At 57.2% G+C, this 20720-nt stretch overlaps 6 protein-coding genes across 6 annotated transcripts; 3 read left to right on the plus strand and 3 right to left on the minus strand.

The window, feature by feature from the left end:
• Positions 1-39: 39 nt before the first annotated feature.
• On the plus strand, positions 40-453 carry KVR01_004772 (uncharacterized protein; the record flags this gene model as incomplete). The annotated part of the gene is made up of 3 exons (XM_044785962.1): positions 40-59; positions 122-226; positions 288-453. 3 exons carry the CDS (start codon positions 40-42, stop codon positions 451-453), a joined length of 291 nt encoding a protein of 96 aa, XP_044646936.1.
• Positions 454-1667: 1214 nt separating this feature from the next.
• KVR01_004173 (uncharacterized protein) lies at positions 1668-3260 on the minus strand (the record flags this gene model as incomplete). The annotated part of the gene is made up of 1 exon (XM_044787470.1): positions 1668-3260. The coding sequence occupies one exon, from the start codon at positions 3258-3260 to the stop codon at positions 1668-1670; it is 1593 nt and encodes a 530-aa protein (XP_044646337.1).
• A 1537-nt stretch (positions 3261-4797) lies between these two features.
• Positions 4798-6136, minus strand: KVR01_004457 (translation initiation factor 6). The gene is made up of 3 exons (XM_044783627.1): positions 5831-6136; positions 5595-5753; positions 4798-5469 (listed from the first exon to the last, which is right to left on the minus strand). The coding sequence occupies exons 1-3, from the start codon at positions 5863-5865 to the stop codon at positions 4923-4925; spliced, it is 741 nt and encodes a 246-aa protein (XP_044646621.1). The 5' UTR covers positions 5866-6136; the 3' UTR covers positions 4798-4922.
• Positions 6137-6429: 293 nt separating this feature from the next.
• KVR01_004323 (E1 ubiquitin-activating protein AOS1) lies at positions 6430-8932 on the minus strand. Its single transcript, XM_044785370.1, has 2 exons — positions 8122-8932; positions 6430-8066 (listed from the first exon to the last, which is right to left on the minus strand). The coding sequence occupies exons 1-2, from the start codon at positions 8456-8458 to the stop codon at positions 6730-6732; spliced, it is 1674 nt and encodes a 557-aa protein (XP_044646487.1). The 5' UTR covers positions 8459-8932; the 3' UTR covers positions 6430-6729.
• A 373-nt stretch (positions 8933-9305) lies between these two features.
• On the plus strand, positions 9306-12437 carry KVR01_004321 (uncharacterized protein). The gene is made up of 4 exons (XM_044788964.1): positions 9306-9805; positions 9901-10871; positions 10924-11598; positions 11744-12437. Exons 1-4 carry the CDS (start codon positions 9800-9802, stop codon positions 11820-11822), a joined length of 1731 nt encoding a protein of 576 aa, XP_044646485.1. The 5' UTR covers positions 9306-9799; the 3' UTR covers positions 11823-12437.
• A 321-nt stretch (positions 12438-12758) lies between these two features.
• Positions 12759-19362, plus strand: KVR01_004723 (ATP-binding cassette glutathione S-conjugate transporter YCF1). The gene is made up of 5 exons (XM_044786325.1): positions 12759-13486; positions 13547-17473; positions 17646-17672; positions 17799-17865; positions 18746-19362. Exons 1-5 carry the CDS (start codon positions 13145-13147, stop codon positions 19075-19077), a joined length of 4695 nt encoding a protein of 1564 aa, XP_044646887.1. The 5' UTR covers positions 12759-13144; the 3' UTR covers positions 19078-19362.
• The last annotated feature ends 1358 nt before the right edge of the window (positions 19363-20720 follow it).

The raw sequence follows: 20720 nt of genomic DNA on the forward strand, positions 1-20720 counted from the left end.
ACAACCAGCGCAGCTGCTAACAGACTGAAGTGGTTCACAATGCTTCTGCGACCTACAATGTGCGCCCCTGCAAACCCCATCTGACTGCAGATGTCCAATTGACTGACTGAACGTACCCCAGGGTGCTGCGGGCCGTCAACGGCCGGACGGGAAACATCACCGGCTTCGACATCAAGAAGCTGAAGGAGTCCATTGAGAAGCCCCGCTACGATCCATGGGAGCGATAGTCAGTCGAAGGAAACACCCCATCTGACCCACTGGCACGGCTGACGGCGGGAACCTCACAGTGAGAACTGGCGATACACAGGACTCTTCAGCAGATTCAACCGGTTCAAGAACGCCTTCCCTGGCCTGGGTATTGCGACGGTGGCATTTGCGGGGTACTGCGGCTACGAGTATGCCTTCATGAAGGACGAGCATCACGACGAGCATCACGGCGAGGGACACCACTGATGGGTTGGATGAGGTGGGGAGACAAACTTGGCTGGGCCGCAACATCGAGATCGCCCCGGTGTACATATTAGACAAGAAGGTCATGTCTGCGAGAAGAAAAAGAAAAGAAAAAAAAACACATCAAGCTACGCAGACTGCAAGATATTCGGTGTTGTGCATGTGATGGTTTAGCACGAGATGACTGAAAACGAGCCTTTCGGACTTGGGGTGACAATGACATGTTGCGGGAGTCCCGGGAGCCCAGGAGGGCGCGATGGATGAGCAATGCGGGTGTCATGTATGGGGCGGACCTCATTGCGTGTGTACCGAGGCACAGCACGCCCGCCCGATGGATCAAAGATCGTCAATGGGCTTCAACGGAGTACTCGTCTCGTTTCGTGGAAAGGACGACCAGCCAAGGCCGTTGTGCCTACGTCTTCGGGCGAGAGTTCACAGTATGTTGTCATTCGATAACAACAACCTACCTTGCCGCCAGGCAGTCCTGACAAGACATTCGAGGTAGTCCGCGACAACGTCGTGGTCTACTTTTGCGCGTGATCTGGTGAAAGCTGGATGACCACGCCGTATTTCAGGTTAGTAGCGCCAGCACAAAGACCACGAGAATAAGTGGCTGTGTTCTAGGCATCTGAGAATTCCAGCAGCATCAAGCCGCTATTGATTGTCCACACCACGACCGGCTATGAGAGAGTATCTGAAATCTATCAAACTGTGGGGGGGTATGAAAAAACATGGGCGAAAGTCCCTCTTAGCAGCCTTGCCAAGGCATACAAGAGTGGCGGTACATAGAGAGAGAGAGGGCGGTGCGCCAGGCCAGAAAAAAATATGTCCAAGGTATTGGGAATCTCCCTTCTTCCATACAACTAATTTGTAGGCACAATAAACATGTGAGGGCATATCGGAAACCTCCCCTAGAATCGAAATACATGAAGTTAAATAATACTTGAAAAGATATGAGCCCGTGAGCGCCGTCATATGCAAGAGGGTTTGGTTTGGTTTGGTTTGGTGTTGAGCCACAAATAAAGCAATTTAGCCAAGTGCCGGGAATGCTCGCTCTTTCAACTCCGTGGGGTTCGGTCTGTGGATTCTCGCTGCATCAAAAACAAGAGGATGAGGGAGGAAAGGGTCCCGAGTAGGAACACCACCCAGAAGCACCCTTCCCCCTCATGTCGCTGTTATAAATCCTTGTTGTCGTCGTCGCTGGGGGCGCAACCCGGTCATAAGACGATGCCGTTGACCGCATCCAGCGCACCCTCGAGGCAGTCCTCCAGCTCGCCGACCCGCGACTTGAGGTGCTTGTTCTCGTCCCGCAGCTGGCCGACCGTGTCCCAGGCGACGCTCGCGTCCTGGCCCTTGCAGTTCTTGCAGCCGTCATCGCCCGAGATGCCCTTCATCAGCTTCTGGAACGTGCTCAACTGCGAGGCGGTGCTCTTGCGGTTGGACGACGCCACCGACGACCTCACGTTGCCGCCACCGCCGAAGCGGGTGGAGGTGGGCGTGGGCAGCGGCATGTCGACCACACTGGCCGTGTCGGCGCCGCCGCGGGTGGTGGTAAAGGTGGAGGCCGAGGGGCTGCGCGGGCGCGAGAAGACGCTCTCGCCCTCCCCAAAACTGATACTGTCGTCATCTGTCTCAAAGCTGACGTCGGTGCCGTTGCTCTTGCGCCACTTGCGCTTCTGCATGTCGTCGGCGTCGTCAACGCCCAGGTCCTCCGATATCGTGCTGCCCGCCTCGGACTGCAGACCCGTCGGGAGCCTCTTGAGCATGGACTGGTCGTCGGCCCTGGCGCGGCGCTCCGCGGCGAGCTCCTCCATCAGCTGCTTCATGTGGCGCTCCTGCTCCACCGCCTTGTGCGCCATGTCCTCGAGCTGCAGCTTGAGGTGCGTGGCCCGCGTCTCGGCCTCCTCCAGCTCGTCCCTGTCGGCCTCCCTCTCCCTCTCGAGCTCAGAGAGCGCCTGCGCCTTTTGACGGTAAGCATTCTGCATCTTGGTCAAAAGGCCCGAAGCCTGCTGTTGCAGGTTCTTGTACGCCGCGGGCGAGAACGTGTCCTTGCTGGTCGGGGAGCCGGCCGGGAAGAGCGCCTCGTCCACCTTCATATTCAGCAGCTCTTCGTGCTCGGCCTGCGTGACCACGACAGGCGCATTCCTCGACGAGAACATGGAGAGCAGAGACATCTTGGCGGGAGCCGGTGCTGGGGCTGGAGCAGCCGCCATGGCGTTCTTGGGAGCGTTGTCCGTGGGACCAGCGGTCTGGCTCCTCACGAGCCTCTTGGGAGTAGTCTCTGGGGATGGGTAATCATCGGGGTCTTTGTGGGCTGCCTGAGGTGTGGGATAGCCTAGGGGGGCAGACTGCCTGAAGGTCTTCCTTCCTTCGCCGGTGAAACCCATGTCTTGATCGTCTACAGGCGGGTGGTTCTCGGATGGCTTCGGTGGTGACTGCAGCCTCGCCCTGATGCTAGCAGGAAGAAAGCTGGTGAGCGATGAGCCTCGACCGTGCCCCGTGCGGGTTGCTGGAGCAGGTGTGAGAGGAGCGGGTTCCACTTGTCGGTCGGTCGCGTGGGCGTCACAGTAGGCGCTGTGGTATTCTTGTTCCTGAAAGGGGCGAGGCAACGAAACGTGGTCAAGGGGGGCTTGTGCGTGAGGATGCGTGTCGAGAGAGCTGGAACTGGCCGCGACTGGACGGTGATCAAGATCAAGTAGAGCGGCAGAAGCAGGGGGGCATCGGAACTCTGTTGGCGAGGGCGAACGCGGTGAGGGAGGGCCCCGTCCTGTTTGGTCTGGGAGAGAGGGATCGAGGGCGGACGTTAGCATGGTGGCTATAGGTTTCGTGGGGACGAGGTGGGTCCGTTAAAGGAGAACCCGTCCGGTTTATCTGGTGTCCCCTGTCGGCGCGGGGCCAGGCGTGATTGTATTGTGTAAGGGAAAATTGGGCGGCGGCACACCGTCTTTGACACAGAACAACGAGGGGTTTTATTAGTGCAGGCGGTGCCTGGGGCGTGTGTTGTGCGCCTGTGTGCCTGGCTAAAACATCCAGCAGCCAAGGACAATCCGGCCTCGACGATGCGATGCTTGTGACGACGGGCGGGCGGCCACGGCCCACGGCAGGGGACTCGGGCGGGATGGCAGCGTATTGTGCAGCGAGATCTGGGTGCTGCCCTGCACAGGCGGAGCAGTTGCATAAACCCTCCAGGACCCCGATTAGGATTGACGTGCCTGCGTGCCTGGGCCTGCCCGGCTCTGCAGCTCTTAGCAGCCCAATCCCTGTTTTCTCTTCCCTGTCCCTTGCTTGGTTGTGGCCCTTGGCTGTGTCTCCCGCTCCCTCGCTGCCTCTTCTCTGCTGACCTGCTGCCGCACAGAACGCAGAACCTCGGCGTGGATGGCAGGATGGGCGGGCTGGGTGGATAGTCCGCAACCCCAGTCTTTGGCGGCAGTTCCGGCTTTCTTTTTTGTTTGTCTGAGCCTGTGCTCGGTGACGATGCTCGGTGACGTATTGAGCTCTTGGATCTGCCTGACCTGGTAGGCGGTGTTTCTCGTTTCTGATGATTACCGTAGTGTAGTGTACACTGCCAGACTGTCAACTGTATTGCAATTCACAGTGATGCGCGTTTTGCGGCGATCGAGGCGATGCAACAGTGGGGTTCGCTGCAACCTTGGAAGGGCCCAGGTCCAAAAACGAACAGCCGAGCTGGAATAGTGCAGCGTGGTGGGCGACTGAGTGAGCGCAAAGAGAGCTGGAAAGAGACTGCTCCTCTTTTTCTCCGGTCAGTAGGTATGGGGAGAGGAGTCCAAAGTTATATCCCACAGCTGCCGAACCAGCGGACGGGTCGGAGACTTCAGAGGAAAATATACTTTTTTCGCACTCGGTGTCCTGCCAAGGTCATGCAACGGCGTCGTCACCGGGCAGTCCTCCCACCGGCTGGTGAGGGTGTTGTGGTGGCTGGGCTGTTGCCGTGGAATTTTAGGGGTCCACCGGCCACCACAACTTTGTACCGTTGTACTACTACTGCCCAGGTGTATGTATGACGCTGGGTGCAGCAACAGCCTGATCCCGTCATGTCTTGTTGCCAGCCAGCCTCGCATCCAAATGGCAACGGCTGCGCTATGCACATTCCACCCTTCACATTTCCCAAGCATCCAAGACCGCATTGGTCCACAATTAGCCTTTTAGAGGCGCATCCGTTGGCAGGCCGGCTCAAACCGTTTTGAGACCCGAATGATTGATCATCCTGAGCTTGATGAGCCTCATTACGACGCAGATGGAATGCTCTCGTTCCCCCATCCTAACATTTGACACGATTCATGTCTGCCATATCACGGGATCTCGGAGCAGCGGTGGTAACCGTCAACATCTTGGACAATGTAGCTTGATCGCTATGGTATGAGCCGTGGTCTTTCTGACTAGGCTCGACTATACCGCCTCAAAAGAATTACTCCAAGGCTCTTGTCCAGGAAAGCAACCCCCGGCTTAGGCCTCTAGTAGAACGACTCCACCATGGTCTCCTTCATGTTGGTGTTGATATTGCCAGGCGCGGCGCCCTCGCCGAGCCTGAACACGCTCTCGATGACACTGAGCTCCGTCGCGGTGGTGTCTAGCCCTGTGACAGCCATCCAGTCGTTCACCACCATGCCACCGCCCACCACAGAGCTACCTCTGTTGACCGAGCCGGCCACCAGCGGCACCTGCAGCAGGCTGGACAGCTCGTCTTGGTCGCTTATCGACGTCTTGGGGTGCACCAGGCCGCCCTGATTTGAGAGCGCCATATAGGATCCCACCAGGACATTGTCTGCCACCGTTTGCCTGAATACCTCCACGCCCAGCACGTCTGCGATGATCTCCTCCGTCTCACGCTCCAGGTCCGGGTGGACCAGGGCGATGTGGTCGTTTGCGACAATCACGTTGCCTAGCGCCGACAGACGCTCCTCTATCCGCTGGATTTTTACCTCGTCTGGGAGGGCATTTCGGATGTGCTGGAGTTCTTGGTCGGTTGTGCTGGTGGGGACGAGGAGGCCTTTCCGGTTGCTATTGGAATATTCAAAGTCAGCGGGCAGCTCGTCTTGGCCGGTCTAGATTCCTCGCGGCGGAGATGGACAAAAGTCCGGGACCGGATTGCACCAGACCACACCACTCGTTGTGTCAAGACGTACCCTGTTGTTAACCTGCCGACGATGCGGGTGCCGGCGATGGTGGTTCTGACGATGGGAATGACATCTTGCAACTCGGCCTCGAAGATACTGTAGAAGTTCTCGCTCGCGCCGATGGCCGTGAGTGCGTAGGAGTTTGTGAGGGTAGAGAAGACCCCGACCCTGCAGTTTACATGGTGCCCAGGTCAGCGCGTGTGCATTGCGTGCGAGCATCGCGGGGCCGCGGGGTAGATGCTTACTCGTTCGAGTTCTCAAATTGTGCTCGCACCGCCATGATTGTGGTTGCTCGTATGGTCCCTTTTAATTACTGTTTTTAGGAGTTCCTGGAGCGGTAGGGGATGTGTAGAGGCGAAAAGTAGAGGCGGTTAGTGCTTTGCAGAGTTGCTTTGCGGCGTTGCTGATAGAGAATTTTTGGGGCGGCCGGGAAGGGTCGACCTTTATCTGCAATCGTCGACAGGGAAGCAAGCAGTGGCTCGGGTTGACGAAATTCGATGCAACAAGGTGAGCTCGACTGCGGCACCCCAATTTTTCCCACACAGCCTTGCTTATAAATGACTACAACTACACTATCAACGCTTGAACCATGCCATGTGGAATACAGCCCTGGTCAATACAGGCACAGCTGGACGGTAGGCCCACGAACTATGGATCGATATGATGGCCGGTGAGTCAAGCTCGTCTGCTTGTCAAGCAAGAGAGGCGCTGCTGCTGCTCTGGCCGCCTGGCCGCCTTGCCACCCCTCCGAGGAACAAGACCCCAAAACGGCAAGGCCCGCGTTGTAGTCATACAGCATCATCGAATGGGCGGTGGGGCTCAGCTGGCCATGCAGCCATTCAGCTTCGAGTTGCCAATGCTTCGTTTCATTCCGGTGCGTTTCCTCATCATCTATCCAACGCCATTCCCGACGTGCCCCCCCCCCCAAAGGTATCACGACGCATTATTACTTTACTGTACATTTTCCCCCATTTGCCATTTGTATGCATGCCCCAGGATGCCTCCATCTCAAGATTCTCAAGATTCTCAAGATGATTCCAGTGCATTTAGTAGACAACTTCATCTCGTGCATTCGCCAACCACCGCCTCGCTCGCGCATGCCTCATCAGCTCTATCGCTCACATGCGATCACTCGCGAGAACGATCAGCCGCTCGTATGTGATTCACCAGTGCCAGTTCCCGCAGGTGGGCCTGTGCTTGGGCCTGCGCCAGCACCAACGAAGTTCGTCTGCGTCTCACCCGCGCCAGCTCCCGAGTTGTTGAATTGCGGGTGCACGCCAGCCCCACCCATGGCTGCGCTGTTGAAGTTGTGATCCATCATAGGCAGGCCCATGGACATCATCGAAGGATCCCCCATCAACCCGTTCATGTCTCCATTGCCCATCCCGGGGATTCCTGCTATGTTGCCCATGCCCATAGAAAGAAGCGATGCGCCCAGGGCACCTTCGGGATGGAGAGGGTAGAGGTTGGCTTCCATGGTGTTGCCGTCGAAGATGACCGTGTTTTGGATGGGCTGTTGGGTCTGGCCCAGTACATTGATCACGTCTTGTGCCAATTGGCCACCAAGAATGGCAGTAACCGGTGCGACCTCGCACCCGATATTCTGCAGGAAACTTCGCAGAAACTCGGCAGTCAGAGTCTCTCCGGGTAACTGTAGGTCTTTGTGCTTTTGAGTGGCCGATTTTGTGAAAGCAGCGAGGTCGGCCTGGTTGGCTCCAGGGTTGCGACCGTTGTGAGATGTCTGGAACTCCCACAGCGCCCGAAGGCACGACAAGGCAGGGCTGACCGCTTTGAGGCGTCGCTTGCTCTTTGTATACTCTTCAGGTAGGAACGCGCCGTCGCTGGAGAGCAACCAAGTGCTGTAGAGCTCCTTCTTCGATACGATCTCCATCACCTTCCCATTCTCCTTTTTCGTGTCGACGGCAAAGATATTTCGAGTTCGGGTCTCGGCCCTCAACTCGGTGGGCACGTTGGGTTTCTCCCGCTCAATCGAAAATGTGTGCTCGATCAGGTCAGCAAAGATGAAGCCGTAAAGGCCATGCGTACCAGCTGCGTAGAAGGGCCGCATATTCAGGCGCGTCGCTGTGTTGATGATATTCAGGGCATCAGGGTCCAGGTCGGTCGCAATGACCATGTCGAACAGGGCGAAGTAGCTGGCGCCCTTGAATCGCACATCGTCCGTGTCGGCGATGACGGTGACACGTGGGTTCAGTTCCTGAACTTGAGGGAGTGCTGCCTCGGCCCTGTTCTTTCCCAGGTGGCCCTTCTTCTCAGAGAGGAAGAATTGCGCCCCCAGATCGGCCTCGGTGACATTCTCATGGTCGATAATGGTCAGGGACCCTATGCCCGCAAGCACCAGGTTCTTGGCGATCTCATTCGCCAGGCCCTTCATCGTGATGAGCAGCACGTTCGCATTGCGGATCTTCTGCTGCGCCGCCATTCCCCAAAGACGTATTTGCCTGTCATACAGCGCGATCTCATCTGCAAAGGCGTATGTGAGCGCTGTCACGCTTGGGTGATGGGGTGGCGAGCTTACCGTTGCTGATTCCGTTCTGAGGCATGCTTAACATGCCGTTGGCATCCATTGAGCCGTCGGGCATCATCATAGGCATCATCATCGGCATGTGGGGCATGTTCATAAGTGCATCTGCTCCCATCAAGCTTCCATCCTGTGGCAACATGGACAGCATGTTCAGGTCCGCGGGCATGCCAGGCTGCATTGGGAGATTCGAGAAGTCGGCGTGCTGCATGGGATTGGCATTGGCATCGGGTACTGGTTGAGCGTGGGCCGCGTTGGGGCCCTCTGGCTGGGGATTTGTCTGCGTGGAGGTGGTATCCTCCTGGCCATGGGCCGTTTGCGCCGGTTGGTCCATCCTGAGGTGGGAAGAGTGGTGCTGCGACCTCGATCACGCGTGGAAGCTTGAAAGGGGCATGCGTATTCAATCAAAGCCTCGAAACAATCCCAATGATCGAGAAAGAGAAATAATGCCCAGGTGGGACGAAAGGATTCGGCTCCTGGTCGTTCGCCCTGCTCTTAGTCGTGGCCCTTTCGCAGTCGTGTAGCTGAAGTTTGGTATGTTGACAATCCCGAGTTCAATCTGTCGGTACGTATCGCCGCACTTGCTCTTTTCTGTGAGCCCGTCGCTGCCGAGCTTGACTCTGGAGCTCGATGGCACGCCTTGAATGCAGTAGGTCCTGCCCCGGTGAGCGTGAGGGCGGCCGACTTGTGGTGGGAGCTGTCCAGGTTGAAAGGTGGCAGATCGCGAAATGTCTAAGCCGCTGTCTGAAGCTCAGGGCCGTTGTGTTGCAAGCTTCCAACCACTCACCAACCGACTGGGCACCTAGTTACATAGGTAGGCAGCTTCTTCAATTGTATGGCGTACCCCGTCGCGCGCAGGTACTCTGGTGCTGCGGTAGGTACCTGGGTACCCCAGCCAGGTACTTACGTAGGGAGACAGGCGATGGAGTGGGGCTCCTGGGTGGGTTTGCTGACCCGTGCCCGCGCATCTCGCCCTACTGAGCAGGGGTCTCTAATGGCTCGGGCTGCGATCCTACAGAAGCCTGGGGCACTTGCCTTGTTCGCCTCGCTCGCTGATACCTGATACACGCCTTGGGCCCGTCCTGCAGATTACCTAGGTACCCTCCAACAGCAAGCAAACCCGTGCGGGACGACGTTCACCTACATCGCGCAGGCTTGACAGTCTACTGTATGATATGGAGCAGAAAGCCCCCCTAAGCATCTGACTCCTTGATCACGTAGAGTGTGTCTGAACTGCCTAGGTCATTTCAGTGGGCATATTGTATGACCAAGGCAGGGCCCGTACGTATGACGACCAGCTTAGAGATCATGGAGGGGCTACTACCGCCTTGTCAGTACAAAACTTACGGAGTACTAAGCATACCCGGATTTAGCAGTCCTTGTTGGCATTTGACGTCGCACTTCACCCTCCCAACTAAACAGCCAACGACCAAAGGCCACACTTCCGTGCAACCCCGACGAAACCAAAACTCGCCGTCCCATCTTTTGAGAACCCAGTCCACATCACCCTTTGCATCCTGAAGGACTTGAAGGACGGCCTTGACTCACGACTCAACAACGTTGTGCAGCAAACGGCCTGCAGCCGAACCCCCCACGTCACCGAACCGAGTGATTGGAGCAGGTGCGGCGCTTTATTGGCGGCCGTATCGCCTGCACTGCCATCTTTGTCTGGGAAATGCCCGTGAGTGAGAGATACCCTGCGTCTATCTGCTGGGTTCCAACTCCACCCATAACACCTTCAATCACGGTCTATCTAACTTGGCACCGCCACTTCAGTACCAAGACAACCGCCGTCTACTAGACTTTTCCCAGGCCGAAGTACGAGGCGAAGACGAACTCGAACGAATCATCAATCGAGTGCGGCACGAGCGACTGCGTCTGCACAGGAGCCGTCTACTGCAGAGGGTTGAGATTGGAAGAGATCTTGACGGAGAGCCACGCACTGGCGGCGAGCGAGACGCTTCCGAGGCCGCCGCAGTAGGAGCCACGGCGATTCCAAGGCCCCGTCCAGGCCTGGCTAGCAGCGACGGGGAGACTGCTCCTCCTGCAAACATGTCTAGCAATCAACGTGATCTCCAACGCAGATTCTCACGAGAGCCTGCACCCCGCCACTCGGAAGCCCTGCCCAGCTTCGCGAGCCTCGCGACTGCCACAGCCCTCCCACCTCTACGCTCTCTCACTCGGCGAGGCTCTGCAACTTCCACGCCCCCCGGCTCGAGTGGCCGCCCGCCTCGCCAACGGCTGGCCGAGAGGTGGCTTGATCGATACCGAACTTCGGAGAACCGAACGTCGAACCCGAGCAGCTTCGAAGACTTGGAGTACGACCTGGACGATGCGAACTCACAGCTGCGTGCGCTCCTCGAATACACAAACACCGCCATGATGTCATCTCCTCTCAGCCCAACATCCCACTCACATACTCCCTATCCAGAGCATGCCGAGGACAACCGTCGGGTGAAACGGCGGAAGCTGGATTTCGAGAGGACGGGGTCCAGTTTTCAAGGGTTCCGCTATGGCAGATTTGGCCAGATCGAGCCAGGCCAGCTGAAAATGGAGATTGAGAGCTGTGACGGTGGAATGTATGCCGACAGCAACGTGAACCCCCCGGAGAGCATCCTGAAGAGGGATGCATCTGTCTACTGTACGAAGCGAAACCGTTGCAACCTCGTTCTGAAGCACCAGGGTGCCACCGTCTTCACACTCACAGAATTGGTGATTAGGGCACCAAGTGCCAACTATTCGTCACCGTAGGTCTCTGGACCCTATTGCATGCAGCTGTGGGAGACTAATCTGGACCAGGATTCGGGAGGGCATGGTATTTGTTTCTATGGCATGCGACGAGGTCCTCAACAGGACAGCGCAGTATCAGGTCCAGTATGTGCCGCGCAACGACACGAACACGCCCGCAGAACGGGTCCCGGCACCATCTGCACGGCATAACTACGATGGAGCGGCATCGGCTACGAGCCGTTCGCGCCAGAGACGCATTAATCTCAACACCCGCCTGGAAGAGGCCCTGGAGCACAAAGCCGCAGTGTTCCCGGTCGAACCCCTGCCCTTCCCTGTAACAGTGGCCACAGACTGCAGTGATAGCGAGGATTCGCCGGTGCCGCGCCTGCTCAGACGGCAACCGCCTCCGCCCAATAGGATTGGGCCACTGCCATTTGAGAGCGACGACAGTGAGGACGGCGAAAACGGGTTTGCTTCGTGGAACGACGACTTGGGGTTCAACGACGACGACGGCACGCCTCCACCCCCGCCGGCGCCTGCGAGCCGACATGCTCACGACATGACGCTGGCGGAGGCAGCTGAGGCATCCCAGCTTGCCACCCAAGAGGCCGTGAGGGCGGTCGGGGGCGAGCTGCTTGCGCCACACGCCAAGTTCTACATCGAGAAGGACAAAAACAGGTGCACTATAAAGTTTGACCCTCCAATCTCGGGGAGGTATATTCTTCTCAAGATGTACCATCCAACGTATGTACCCACGTGCCCCGGTCTTCTTCTTGCATCTGTTTCGAGGCGTCGAGGATCACCGCGCCTCCTCCACGCACAGCCTGATGCGTTCAAGCTTGTTGGATCTTCTACGTGGAATAGACACTAACAAGTATTGAATCAATAGGTCTAACATCGACGTGCAAGGTGTCTTTGCGAAGGGCTTCGCAGGTCCACGCTACTTCCCCAGCACAGATCTACGATGAACCAAGTTCAGTGTGAAACAGGTCGGGAGACGGGGCTGTCGGTTCGGTATCCGAGCCTCGCAAGATGCAACAAATAAAAGAGTCGCGCCCACTACACAGTCCATTGTATAGTTATACGACGAAGGCACGTTGGGACCGCATGGGACTGATTCCCCAGGCATTTCTTTGGGCGACTGCCGTTTGCTGGCAGTAATACCTGAATGCACAGCACATTGCATGTTTTGTGAGCGTTAGTTAGTCCTGTTTGATGAACAACGCAATGAAGATGGAGATAGATACCTTGGCATCACATTATTGGCCTTATCATCTGTTCAAACTCAATGCTGAAGGTCAATGTTGCTGCTGACAGGGTCCCATTTCTCTCTAGGAGAGAATCCACTGGCAGTGCTGTAAGGCTGGATTGGTCGGCTGTGCTGACCGACTCCACGGCCCACTCAGGGTGCACTGCCCTGATAGCCTAAATCCTGTCTAGCCCGCATTCCAGAGTAGCCAAAGCGTTGTGGAGTGGTGAGCCCAAGTCAATGCGATGCAAGACGATCTTTGGCGGACATACAGGCTGACAGTGCGTGGATAGATCGTCTAGAACGCGATGGTTGCTGGCACAAACAGCCAGACAGCCTGACAGCCACCGTCATGGCTTGGCTCCCGAGACCTTGCATTAAGTTGCATGGGTTGGCCCGCTTATCAGGCACGGCGGCAATCCACACCTGGAGTCCCGCCCCCCGATAGCCGGAGGAGCTGTGCCAATTGACCCATTGTAGAGACCCTCTCAGACTGGTGCCGGCAGAAAGGCGAAGAAGGACGCGTGCATTACAAAGCAGCATGCATCTGCCTGGCCAGTGGCAGTGATTATTCAATTGACTGCCTGTTGGACGGGCGTTTAGGTCCAACGCCCGCAAGAGGACTTTTCTCTACTAAGCCCTTGGACAAGTAGAAAATTGTTCTTTGGAATAAAAAGCCGTGGAGGGGCCCAGCCGGAGCTAGTTCCCTCTGAAAAGTAGTCCAACGATTTTGAATGACGAGTACGGTCAACGTCATCGGCTCGGATCTAACAACTTTCTCAACGCCGAGCTTCCACCAGGCCGTGGCCGACAGCTTCCGTCCGAAAGAGGCGAGCCCAATTCCTCGGGACCGATCAGCTTTTTTTGTTCTCTTCCTACGAGTCTGTCTGTCTGGCTAGACAAAGACCACGCGACTGTAGAAATCCAAGCGTCCTCCCCACCACCGACTAGAAGGCCACACAGCAGTTACCCACGTAGCATGTCCTCAGACACCGAGTGACATTGCGCAAACGACCCGAGAACCCACCCGTGCTTGCGGAGATGCAGTTCGTTCTCGGCGGCGGCGCCAGCGACGACGACTTCGCGTCCCGCCAGGCCTTTCTTGCTTCGGGCTCATTCACTGGCTACCGGCCGTGGCGCCTCGAGCTCGGGCAGGGCTACCTCACCGCCGGCGAGGACTTCAAGCAGCCGCTATGCGGTAACGAAGAGGGCTGGGGCCCCCTGAGCCCCTTCCGCTACGACTTCACACCATGCTTCCTCGACGTCTGGGTCGCCTCTGTTGCGGTCTTCGGTATCGTCCTCGGGCTGCTTGCCATAGCGTGGCTGTTGCGCATGAAGAAGCCGACAGAGGTGGCGAAGGGGTGGCATTTTTGGACCAAGCAGGTATGCATATCAGAGGGATTGCAAGAACGGAAGAGTGCTGACAACATTTGCGCATGACAGAGCCTTCTTGCCCTCGTAATCGCCGACTTCGTCGTCCAGCTCGTCATCCAGATCATCAGTTACCCACGCATATGGTTCGGCGACTTCCGAGTATGGACAACCGCCCTCACCATAGTATCCCTCGCCGTTATATTCTCGATACAATGGCTCGAACATGCGAGACTGCGGAACGCGAACGGCGTCGTCCTCTTCTACTGGCTCTTCTTACTCATAGCGCTGGCCGTCAAGTTGCGATCCCTCGTCTCTCAGCAGATCTATGCCTCGAACAAAGCGTACTTTGTGACCTACTGCGTGGGCTTTGGCGTGTCAGTGGTCGCATTCATCGTGGAGTGGTGGTGGCCGCCCAAACAGCTCAATGACTGCGAGGCGCTCATCGAAGAGGAGGAGGAGTGCCCAGCCGAGTACGCGACAGTATTCTCGCGGCTGACTTTCTCGTGGATGACGCCACTCATGAAGTTTGGCTACAACAACTACCTGACGGAGGACGACCTTTGGGGGCTGCAGAAGAGCGACACGAGCAAGGCGACGGGCTCAGCCTTCGAGTCAGCGTGGCAGCAGCAGGTGCAGAACCGCGAGCGGCCATCGCTATGGGTTGCGCTGTTCCACGCATATGGTGCCCAATATGCGCTCGCCGGTGTGTTCAAGATTATGAACGACATCTCCGCGTTCGTTCAACCACAGCTGCTGAGATTCCTAATCACCTGGGTCGCATCGTATGAGGGCAACGAGCCGGAGCCCGTGATCAAGGGTGCCTCGATCGCACTGGCCATGTTTGCGGTCGCCGTCTTCCAGACCAGCATGATTCACCAATACTTCCAGGGCACATTCGTCACGGGCATGCGCATCAAGGCCGGTCTGACCTCCTCGATCTACCGGAAGGCTCTCAAGCTCTCCAACGAGGGACGCGCGTCCAAGTCGACGGGTGACATCGTGAACTACATGGCAGTGGACGCGCAACGTTTGCAGGACCTGGCACAGTTCGCCCAGCAGGTGTGGTCTGCCCCATTCCAGATCACCATCTGCATGATCTCGCTGTATCAGCTGGTAGGCTGGTCGATGATGGCTGGTGTTGGTGTCATGCTCGCAATGGTTCCGTTGAACGGCATCGTGGCCCGCTACATGAAGACGCTGCAGAAGGAGCAGATGAAGAACAAGGATACCAGGAGCCGGCTGATTGCCGAGATAGTGGCCATGATGAAGTCCATCAAGCTGTACAGCTGGGGAGCCGCGTTCATGAACAAGCTCAACTATGTGCGGAACGAGCAGGAGCTGAAGACCCTTCGCAAGATAGGAGCCGCGCAGGCAGTTGCCAACTTCACTTGGAGCACCACGCCTTTCCTCGTGTCGTGCATCACGTTCACAGTGTTCGTGCTCACTCACAAGGAGCCCCTGACGACAGACATCGTCTTCCCGGCTCTGGCTCTCTTCAACCTGCTGTCCTTCCCGCTTGCCGTCTTCCCCATGGTCATATCTTCAATCGTTGAAGCTACCGTAGCAGTGGGTCGATTGACCTCTTACCTGACCGCAGAGGAGCTGCAGCCTGATGCTATCGCATGGAAGCCAGCTGTTGAAGAGAACGGCGACGAGACCATCTCGGTCAAGGATGGCACTTTCTCCTGGGACCGCCACAACACGGATAAGAATGCCCTCAAGGACATTACGTTCTCCGCCAACAAGGGTGAGTTATCCTGTGTTGTGGGCAGGGTGGGAAGCGGCAAGTCGTCGTTCCTACAGAGCCTGATAGGAGATCTGTATAAGGTCAAGGGCAGTGTCACCGTCCACGGTGCCGTGGCCTACGTGGCTCAGACACCTTGGATCATGAATGCCACGGTCAAGGAGAACATCGTCTTTGGCTACCGCTACGACTCGAATTTCTACGAGAAGACAATAAAGGCATGCGCACTGCTTGATGACTTCAACGTCCTTCCAGATGGGGATGAGACTGTTGTCGGTGAGCGTGGCATTTCTCTGTCTGGTGGGCAAAAGGCACGTGTCGCTCTGGCTCGCGCTGTTTACGCGCGATCCGACGTCTACCTTTTGGACGATGTCCTGTCTGCGGTAGATGCCCATGTCGGGCGTCATATCATCGATAACGTCCTCGGCCCCAAGGGTCTGCTGGCGGGCAAGACACGGGTCTTGGCTACCAACGCGATCCCCGTGTTGAGTGAGTCCGACTACATTGTCATGCTACGTGACGGCCGCGTTGCCGAGCAAGGCACTCTGCAGCAGTTGGTAGCCATGCGCGGCCTCGTCGCCGATATCTACAAGTCCGCTGGCCAAGACTCGGGCCCCTCAACGCCGGGACCCGCCAGTGCCGAGAGTCCTAGCAACGAGTCGTTCGACAGCGAGATCTCCTCGATCGAGAACGACCGCGAGAAGGACGAGATCGAAGAAGCACAAGAAGGGCTTGGCTCTCTCCAGGCCATACGGCCAGGTCCACGTCCGGGGAAATCCAATGGACGCTCTGGACGCTCCGACAGCATGGCCACCCTGAGAAGGGCGAGCACCGCCAGCTTCCGTGGTCCTCGGGGCAAGCTGACCGATGAGGAGGCCGCACCCAGCAAGACCCGACAGGCGAAGGAGCACAGTGAGCAAGGCAAGGTGAAATGGTCTGTCTACGGCGAATACGCCAAGATGAACGACCCTTTGGCTGTTGCTGTGTACTTGGTCGCGTTGCTGGCTGCGCAGACAGCGTCGATTGGAGGCAATTTCTGGTTGAAGGATTGGTCGGAGAACAATTCGCGTGCTGGCGCAAACAATGACTATGGAAAATACATTGGCATATACTTTGCCTTTGGGATTGGCTCCGCCAGCTTGACGGTCATCCAGACTCTGCTCCTGTGGATCTTCTGCTCCATCGAGGCCTCACGGAAATTGCACGAGCGCATGGCAAAGGCCATCTTCAGAAGCCCCATGTCCTTCTTCGACACGACACCCGCGGGCCGGATTCTGAACAGATTCTCATCCGACATCTACCGTGTGGACGAAGTGCTGGCAAGGACCTTCAACATGCTCTTCGTCAATGTGGCCAAGTCAGGTTTCACGCTGGCTGTTGTGTCTTTCACAACGCCTGCGTTCGTCGCCGTGATACTCCCGATGGGGTTCATGTATATGTGGATTCAGAAGTACTATCTGAGAACCTCGCGGGAGCTGAAGCGGCTGGATAGCGTCAGCCGCAGCCCGATCTATGCTCATTTCCAGGAGTCATTGGGGGGCATCTCGACCATTCGGGCCTATCGTCAGCAAAACCGATTCGAGCGTGAGAACGAGTGGCGGGTCGACTCGAACCTGAAGGCCTTCTTCCCATCCATCAGCGCTAACAGATGGTTGGCCATCCGCCTCGAATTCATCGGCGCCGTGGTCATCCTCGCAGCAGCGGGGCTCGCCATCCTCGCCGTCGCAACCGGTGCCAAGCTGACCTCCGGCTGGGTCGGTCTGGCCATGTCGTACGCGCTGCAGATCACGACCTCACTCAACTGGATCGTCCGCCAGACCGTCGAGGTCGAGACAAACATCGTGTCTGTGGAGCGAGTGCTGGAGTACGCCAGATTGCCCAGCGAGGCAGCTGAGATCAACCCGAACAAGCGACCACCGGCTGCCTGGCCGGCCTCCGGTACCATCTCCTTCAACAACTACAGTGCAAGGTACCGCGAGGGCCTGGACCTTGTTCTGAAGAACATCAATCTCGACATCAAGTCACATGAGAAGATCGGTGTTGTTGGTCGTACGGGGGCTGGAAAGTCTAGCCTGACGCTTGCCTTGTTCCGCATCATCGAGGCGGCCAACGGCAACATATCGATCGACGACCTGAACACGTCTAGCATCGGCCTGCTGGACCTCCGCCGCCGCTTGGCGATAATACCACAAGATGCTGCCCTCTTCGAAGGGACGGTCAGGGACAACCTAGACCCTGGTCACGTACATGATGTAAGTCATCCCGCCTTTCGTGTCCTCCGATGTCCCCATCGCCCAGAAGGGCCAACTCCTCCCACACCCATGAACAGATTTGGAACCACCACCACCAACCACCCCAATATGATTGACACTTTTCAACCCTCTTCCGGCCATGAGATCAAGAAAGCTGATTCAGATGCTGCAGGATACCGAGCTGTGGAGCGTTCTCGAGGTAAGCCGTTACACAGGAGCCAATCTCTCTCCAATCGCCCTGCCACATGGCAGAAAACGTTTATGCGGTGGCGCACTCGGTCTACTAGGCTGTACAATCCTGTTTACTGACCGTTTCACTTGCCAGCACGCCCGGCTCAAGGCCCACGTTAGCCAGATGGATGGTGGCCTCGAAGCCAAGATACATGAAGCAGGTGAGTGCGAGCTATACAGCTACATCCCCCTTCGCTTTCCTTCGGCCCTTTTTTTCTCGTGCATCCTGCCTCGCACAGCATCATCACCCGTAACAGCGGCGTGGGTCGCCCGCCACCCGTGTTTGGCGCATACGAGCACCTACGGACTGGGCGGTGGTGGAGAGCGGGCGGCCAGCCCGACCCTCGCCTTCGAGGAACGAGCCTCTGGGCTCGGTGGCTAGCTGGCAAATCGGCGTCATCTCTCAGCTACAGCTGTCCTCGTGAGCCGAAAAGAGAAGTGCCTGCATGATCTCCATTACATGCAGCAAACTCTGGTCTCGTGGCCATCCACACAAGCACCTAGGCTTACCTGCCCCCCTCCTTCGCGTTGCGTTCGGTTTTCTCACTCGAGCCCACATCGTCCGCCGCGCTATCTGTTATACTTTGCATCCTCACGTGGCACATGTCTGGGTCGCACACGTCCTGGCTGGACGAAGATCCGTCGTACGCCAACGTCGTGGGGCGCCTGGTTGGACATGCTCGATCTGGCTCGTATTACAGCCGGCAACGTCTCACCAACACCAACACTACCGCCCCAATTTTTTTTTCTTTAGCCGACGATGTGTGCTCGGCGAGACCTTGCCCGCCCTTTCGCCTCATCCCCTCCCTCCACCCATTCCCGCCGTCGCTCCGCAGTCTTACATCATCAAACGCGATGGTTGAGTAACCCAAGCGGGAAAACTCGCGCGGAAATTCCAACACACACATAAGAAAAGCCCATGCCCTTGGAGAGATAGAGAGAGACACGGGAAACGAGAACACGTGACGATGAAAACTACTACGACGGCACGGTGATGACCAATGCACGCACGGCTGGCTGACCACCTCCCCCCCTTCCCAGGCTCGAACCTCTCGCAGGGCCAGCGGCAGCTGGTGTCGCTCGCGCGGGCGATGCTCACGCCGTCCAATATCCTGATCCTGGACGAGGCGACGGCGGCGGTGGACGTCGAGACGGACGCGATGCTGCAGCAGACGCTGCGCAGCCCGCTGTTTGCGAACCGCACCATCATCACGGTCGCGCACCGCATCAACACCATCCTCGACAGCGACAGGGTCGTCGTCCTCGACAAGGGCGAGGTCGCCGAGTTCGGCCCGCCCCGGGAGCTCGTCGCGCAGAGGGGCATCTTTTACTCGCTTGTCAAGCAGGCTGGGCTGGACAAGGACGGGGAGTGAGTGAGTGGGTGAGCGGGTGAGCGAGCGGGTGGTGCTGTGTTTCATGTCATGTCTATATGCATGTTTGTAGTATGCGTAAGTGCTCGGATACTTTGTGTGTGTGTGTGTTCAGATAGATAGAGTGCCATCGCCTCGGGCTCTAGGCCGGCGTGGATGGCTGTGGTGGTAGTCGTGGTGTTGGTGGTGTGTTCTCTTTTACTTGGCATTTGGAAGGGCAAAAGTGCGAGCGAAGCATGCATGGTAAACCGGCAGGCAGCAATTCAAAGAAGCATTTGAGTTTTTTTTATTCTATTATTTCCCGTTTCCTTTTTTTCTTCTGGCGGGTGAGATCTAATGCACGGAGTAGTCAGTCACGGATACACAGGAGAGCCAGCCTAATGCTGACCATGTAAAAGTCACCAAGACCGACAGGCAAGGCTGCCCCATTCCAGATCTCGGGTGAGGATTCACAATCTCGGCAGGCAGTTGCATGCATGCCAGTGGTGTGTGTGGTGTGGTGTGGTGTGTAAGTGTATAGGTGGAGGAGGTGAGATGATGTATGCTGATGGTGATGGTAATCGTCCTCCGGAGGGGGTCTCGAATCTGCATTGGTGGCGCCGGGGGGCCACGGTGAGACGAGTGTCTCGTCGCCTGCTGTCGGTTGTACATAGTTCTTACCACCACCACCATCACCACCGTGGGCCTCGACAGCGGCAGGCCAAGCGGGCGCCCCCCCCCCTAACCAGAATCGTGTATCGGTGTGTGGATTCCAGGCATGATAGGCGAGGACGCCCCCTGGGTAAGGAGGGGGAAGGAGGGAAACAGAGAAAGGAGAAAAAGAAAGGATGAGACTTCTCCAGTGACCTACTAGAGACGCTGTGTAACCACACCAACACCGAGAGCGTGTCTGCGTGCGTAAGCCGGTGGCTTTTGCCTACTGGAGAAGGAGGGGGAAAAGAAGAAGGAAAAAGGAAAACAAGGAGAAAAGGGACACGATAAAAAAGGAAATCAGAAACACGGGGTTCAGCGCATCTAGTCTACCCCGTGATCCCCGTCGCCGCCCTCCCCTCTCTCTCTCTCTTTCCCATCCGGGAGGCAAAAGAAGCAACCACCGGAACATGCGGGTGGGGTCGCTTCCGGGTGACGGTGACGGGGGACTGGGACTTTTGCTCTCTATTCCCTACATGCCGCCCGTCACCACCCCAAGCGCCGGGAGGAGGGGGGCAGGGTGTTTATTAGGGTCTGGGCTGGCTGTCTGGGCGAGATCTCGCCGTGGCATCTGTACGCTCCGTAAGCCTCAGCGGCTCCCGGGATAAATCATTTTTTTACTTTTTCTCCTTCACCGAGATACAAATCTCAATCTCCCCGATCCTCCTGTGGCTTATTTCGCAGGCGGGATGACGGAGATCTCTCTCAATGAAGTCGCTCGGTTACTGATGTCGCGGGTCTCCCTCCCTCCCGCCTGACGAAAAAAAAAAAAAAAAAAGGCCCTGTTCTCCAGCACACCACCAACCTCGCGGGTGCGGGAGGCCGGGGGGTGGGTCCCGCGCAGGCCAGATCCCGGAGGGCCTGGTTGGAAAAATAAATCTCCCCAGGGGGCGGGAGGTAGTTTATTTCCATGGGTCAAGGACCTGCGGGTATAGTTCCTTCCTGACAGTGCTCCG

The sequence above is a fragment of the Diaporthe batatas genome (genome assembly GCF_019321695.1).
Source record: "Diaporthe batatas strain CRI 302-4 chromosome Unknown Contig00004, whole genome shotgun sequence".
Taxonomy (NCBI): domain Eukaryota; kingdom Fungi; phylum Ascomycota; class Sordariomycetes; order Diaporthales; family Diaporthaceae; genus Diaporthe; species Diaporthe batatas.

What these genes read in the sequence shown, in the direction of transcription:
- KVR01_004457 (XM_044783627.1), bottom strand. Translation starts at nt 5,865, where the DNA reads ATGGCGGTGCGAGCACAATTTGAGAACTCGAACGA. An exon ending in CAATTTGAGAACTCGAACGA is followed by an intron (nt 5,754 to 5,830) that starts GTAAGCATCTAC and finishes TGTAAACTGCAG; the next exon opens with GGTCGGGGTCTTCTCTACCC. An exon ending in GTCGGCAGGTTAACAACAGG is followed by an intron (nt 5,470 to 5,594) that starts GTACGTCTTGAC and finishes ATATTCCAATAG; the next exon opens with CAACCGGAAAGGCCTCCTCG.
- KVR01_004323 (XM_044785370.1), bottom strand. Translation starts at nt 8,458, where the DNA reads ATGGACCAACCGGCGCAAACGGCCCATGGCCAGGAGGATACCACCTCC. An exon ending in TCAGAACGGAATCAGCAACG is followed by an intron (nt 8,067 to 8,121) that starts GTAAGCTCGCCA and finishes ACGCCTTTGCAG; the next exon opens with ATGAGATCGCGCTGTATGAC.
- KVR01_004321 (XM_044788964.1), top strand. An exon ending in AGTGCCAACTATTCGTCACC is followed by an intron (nt 10,872 to 10,923) that starts GTAGGTCTCTGG and finishes AATCTGGACCAG; the next exon opens with GATTCGGGAGGGCATGGTAT. An exon ending in CTCAAGATGTACCATCCAAC is followed by an intron (nt 11,599 to 11,743) that starts GTATGTACCCAC and finishes TTGAATCAATAG; the next exon opens with GTCTAACATCGACGTGCAAG.
- KVR01_004723 (XM_044786325.1), top strand. Translation starts at nt 13,145, where the DNA reads ATGCAGTTCGTTCTCGGCGGCGGCGCCAGCGACGACGACTTCGCGTCC. An exon ending in GGCATTTTTGGACCAAGCAG is followed by an intron (nt 13,487 to 13,546) that starts GTATGCATATCA and finishes TGCGCATGACAG; the next exon opens with AGCCTTCTTGCCCTCGTAAT. An exon ending in ACCCTGGTCACGTACATGAT is followed by an intron (nt 17,474 to 17,645) that starts GTAAGTCATCCC and finishes CAGATGCTGCAG; the next exon opens with GATACCGAGCTGTGGAGCGT.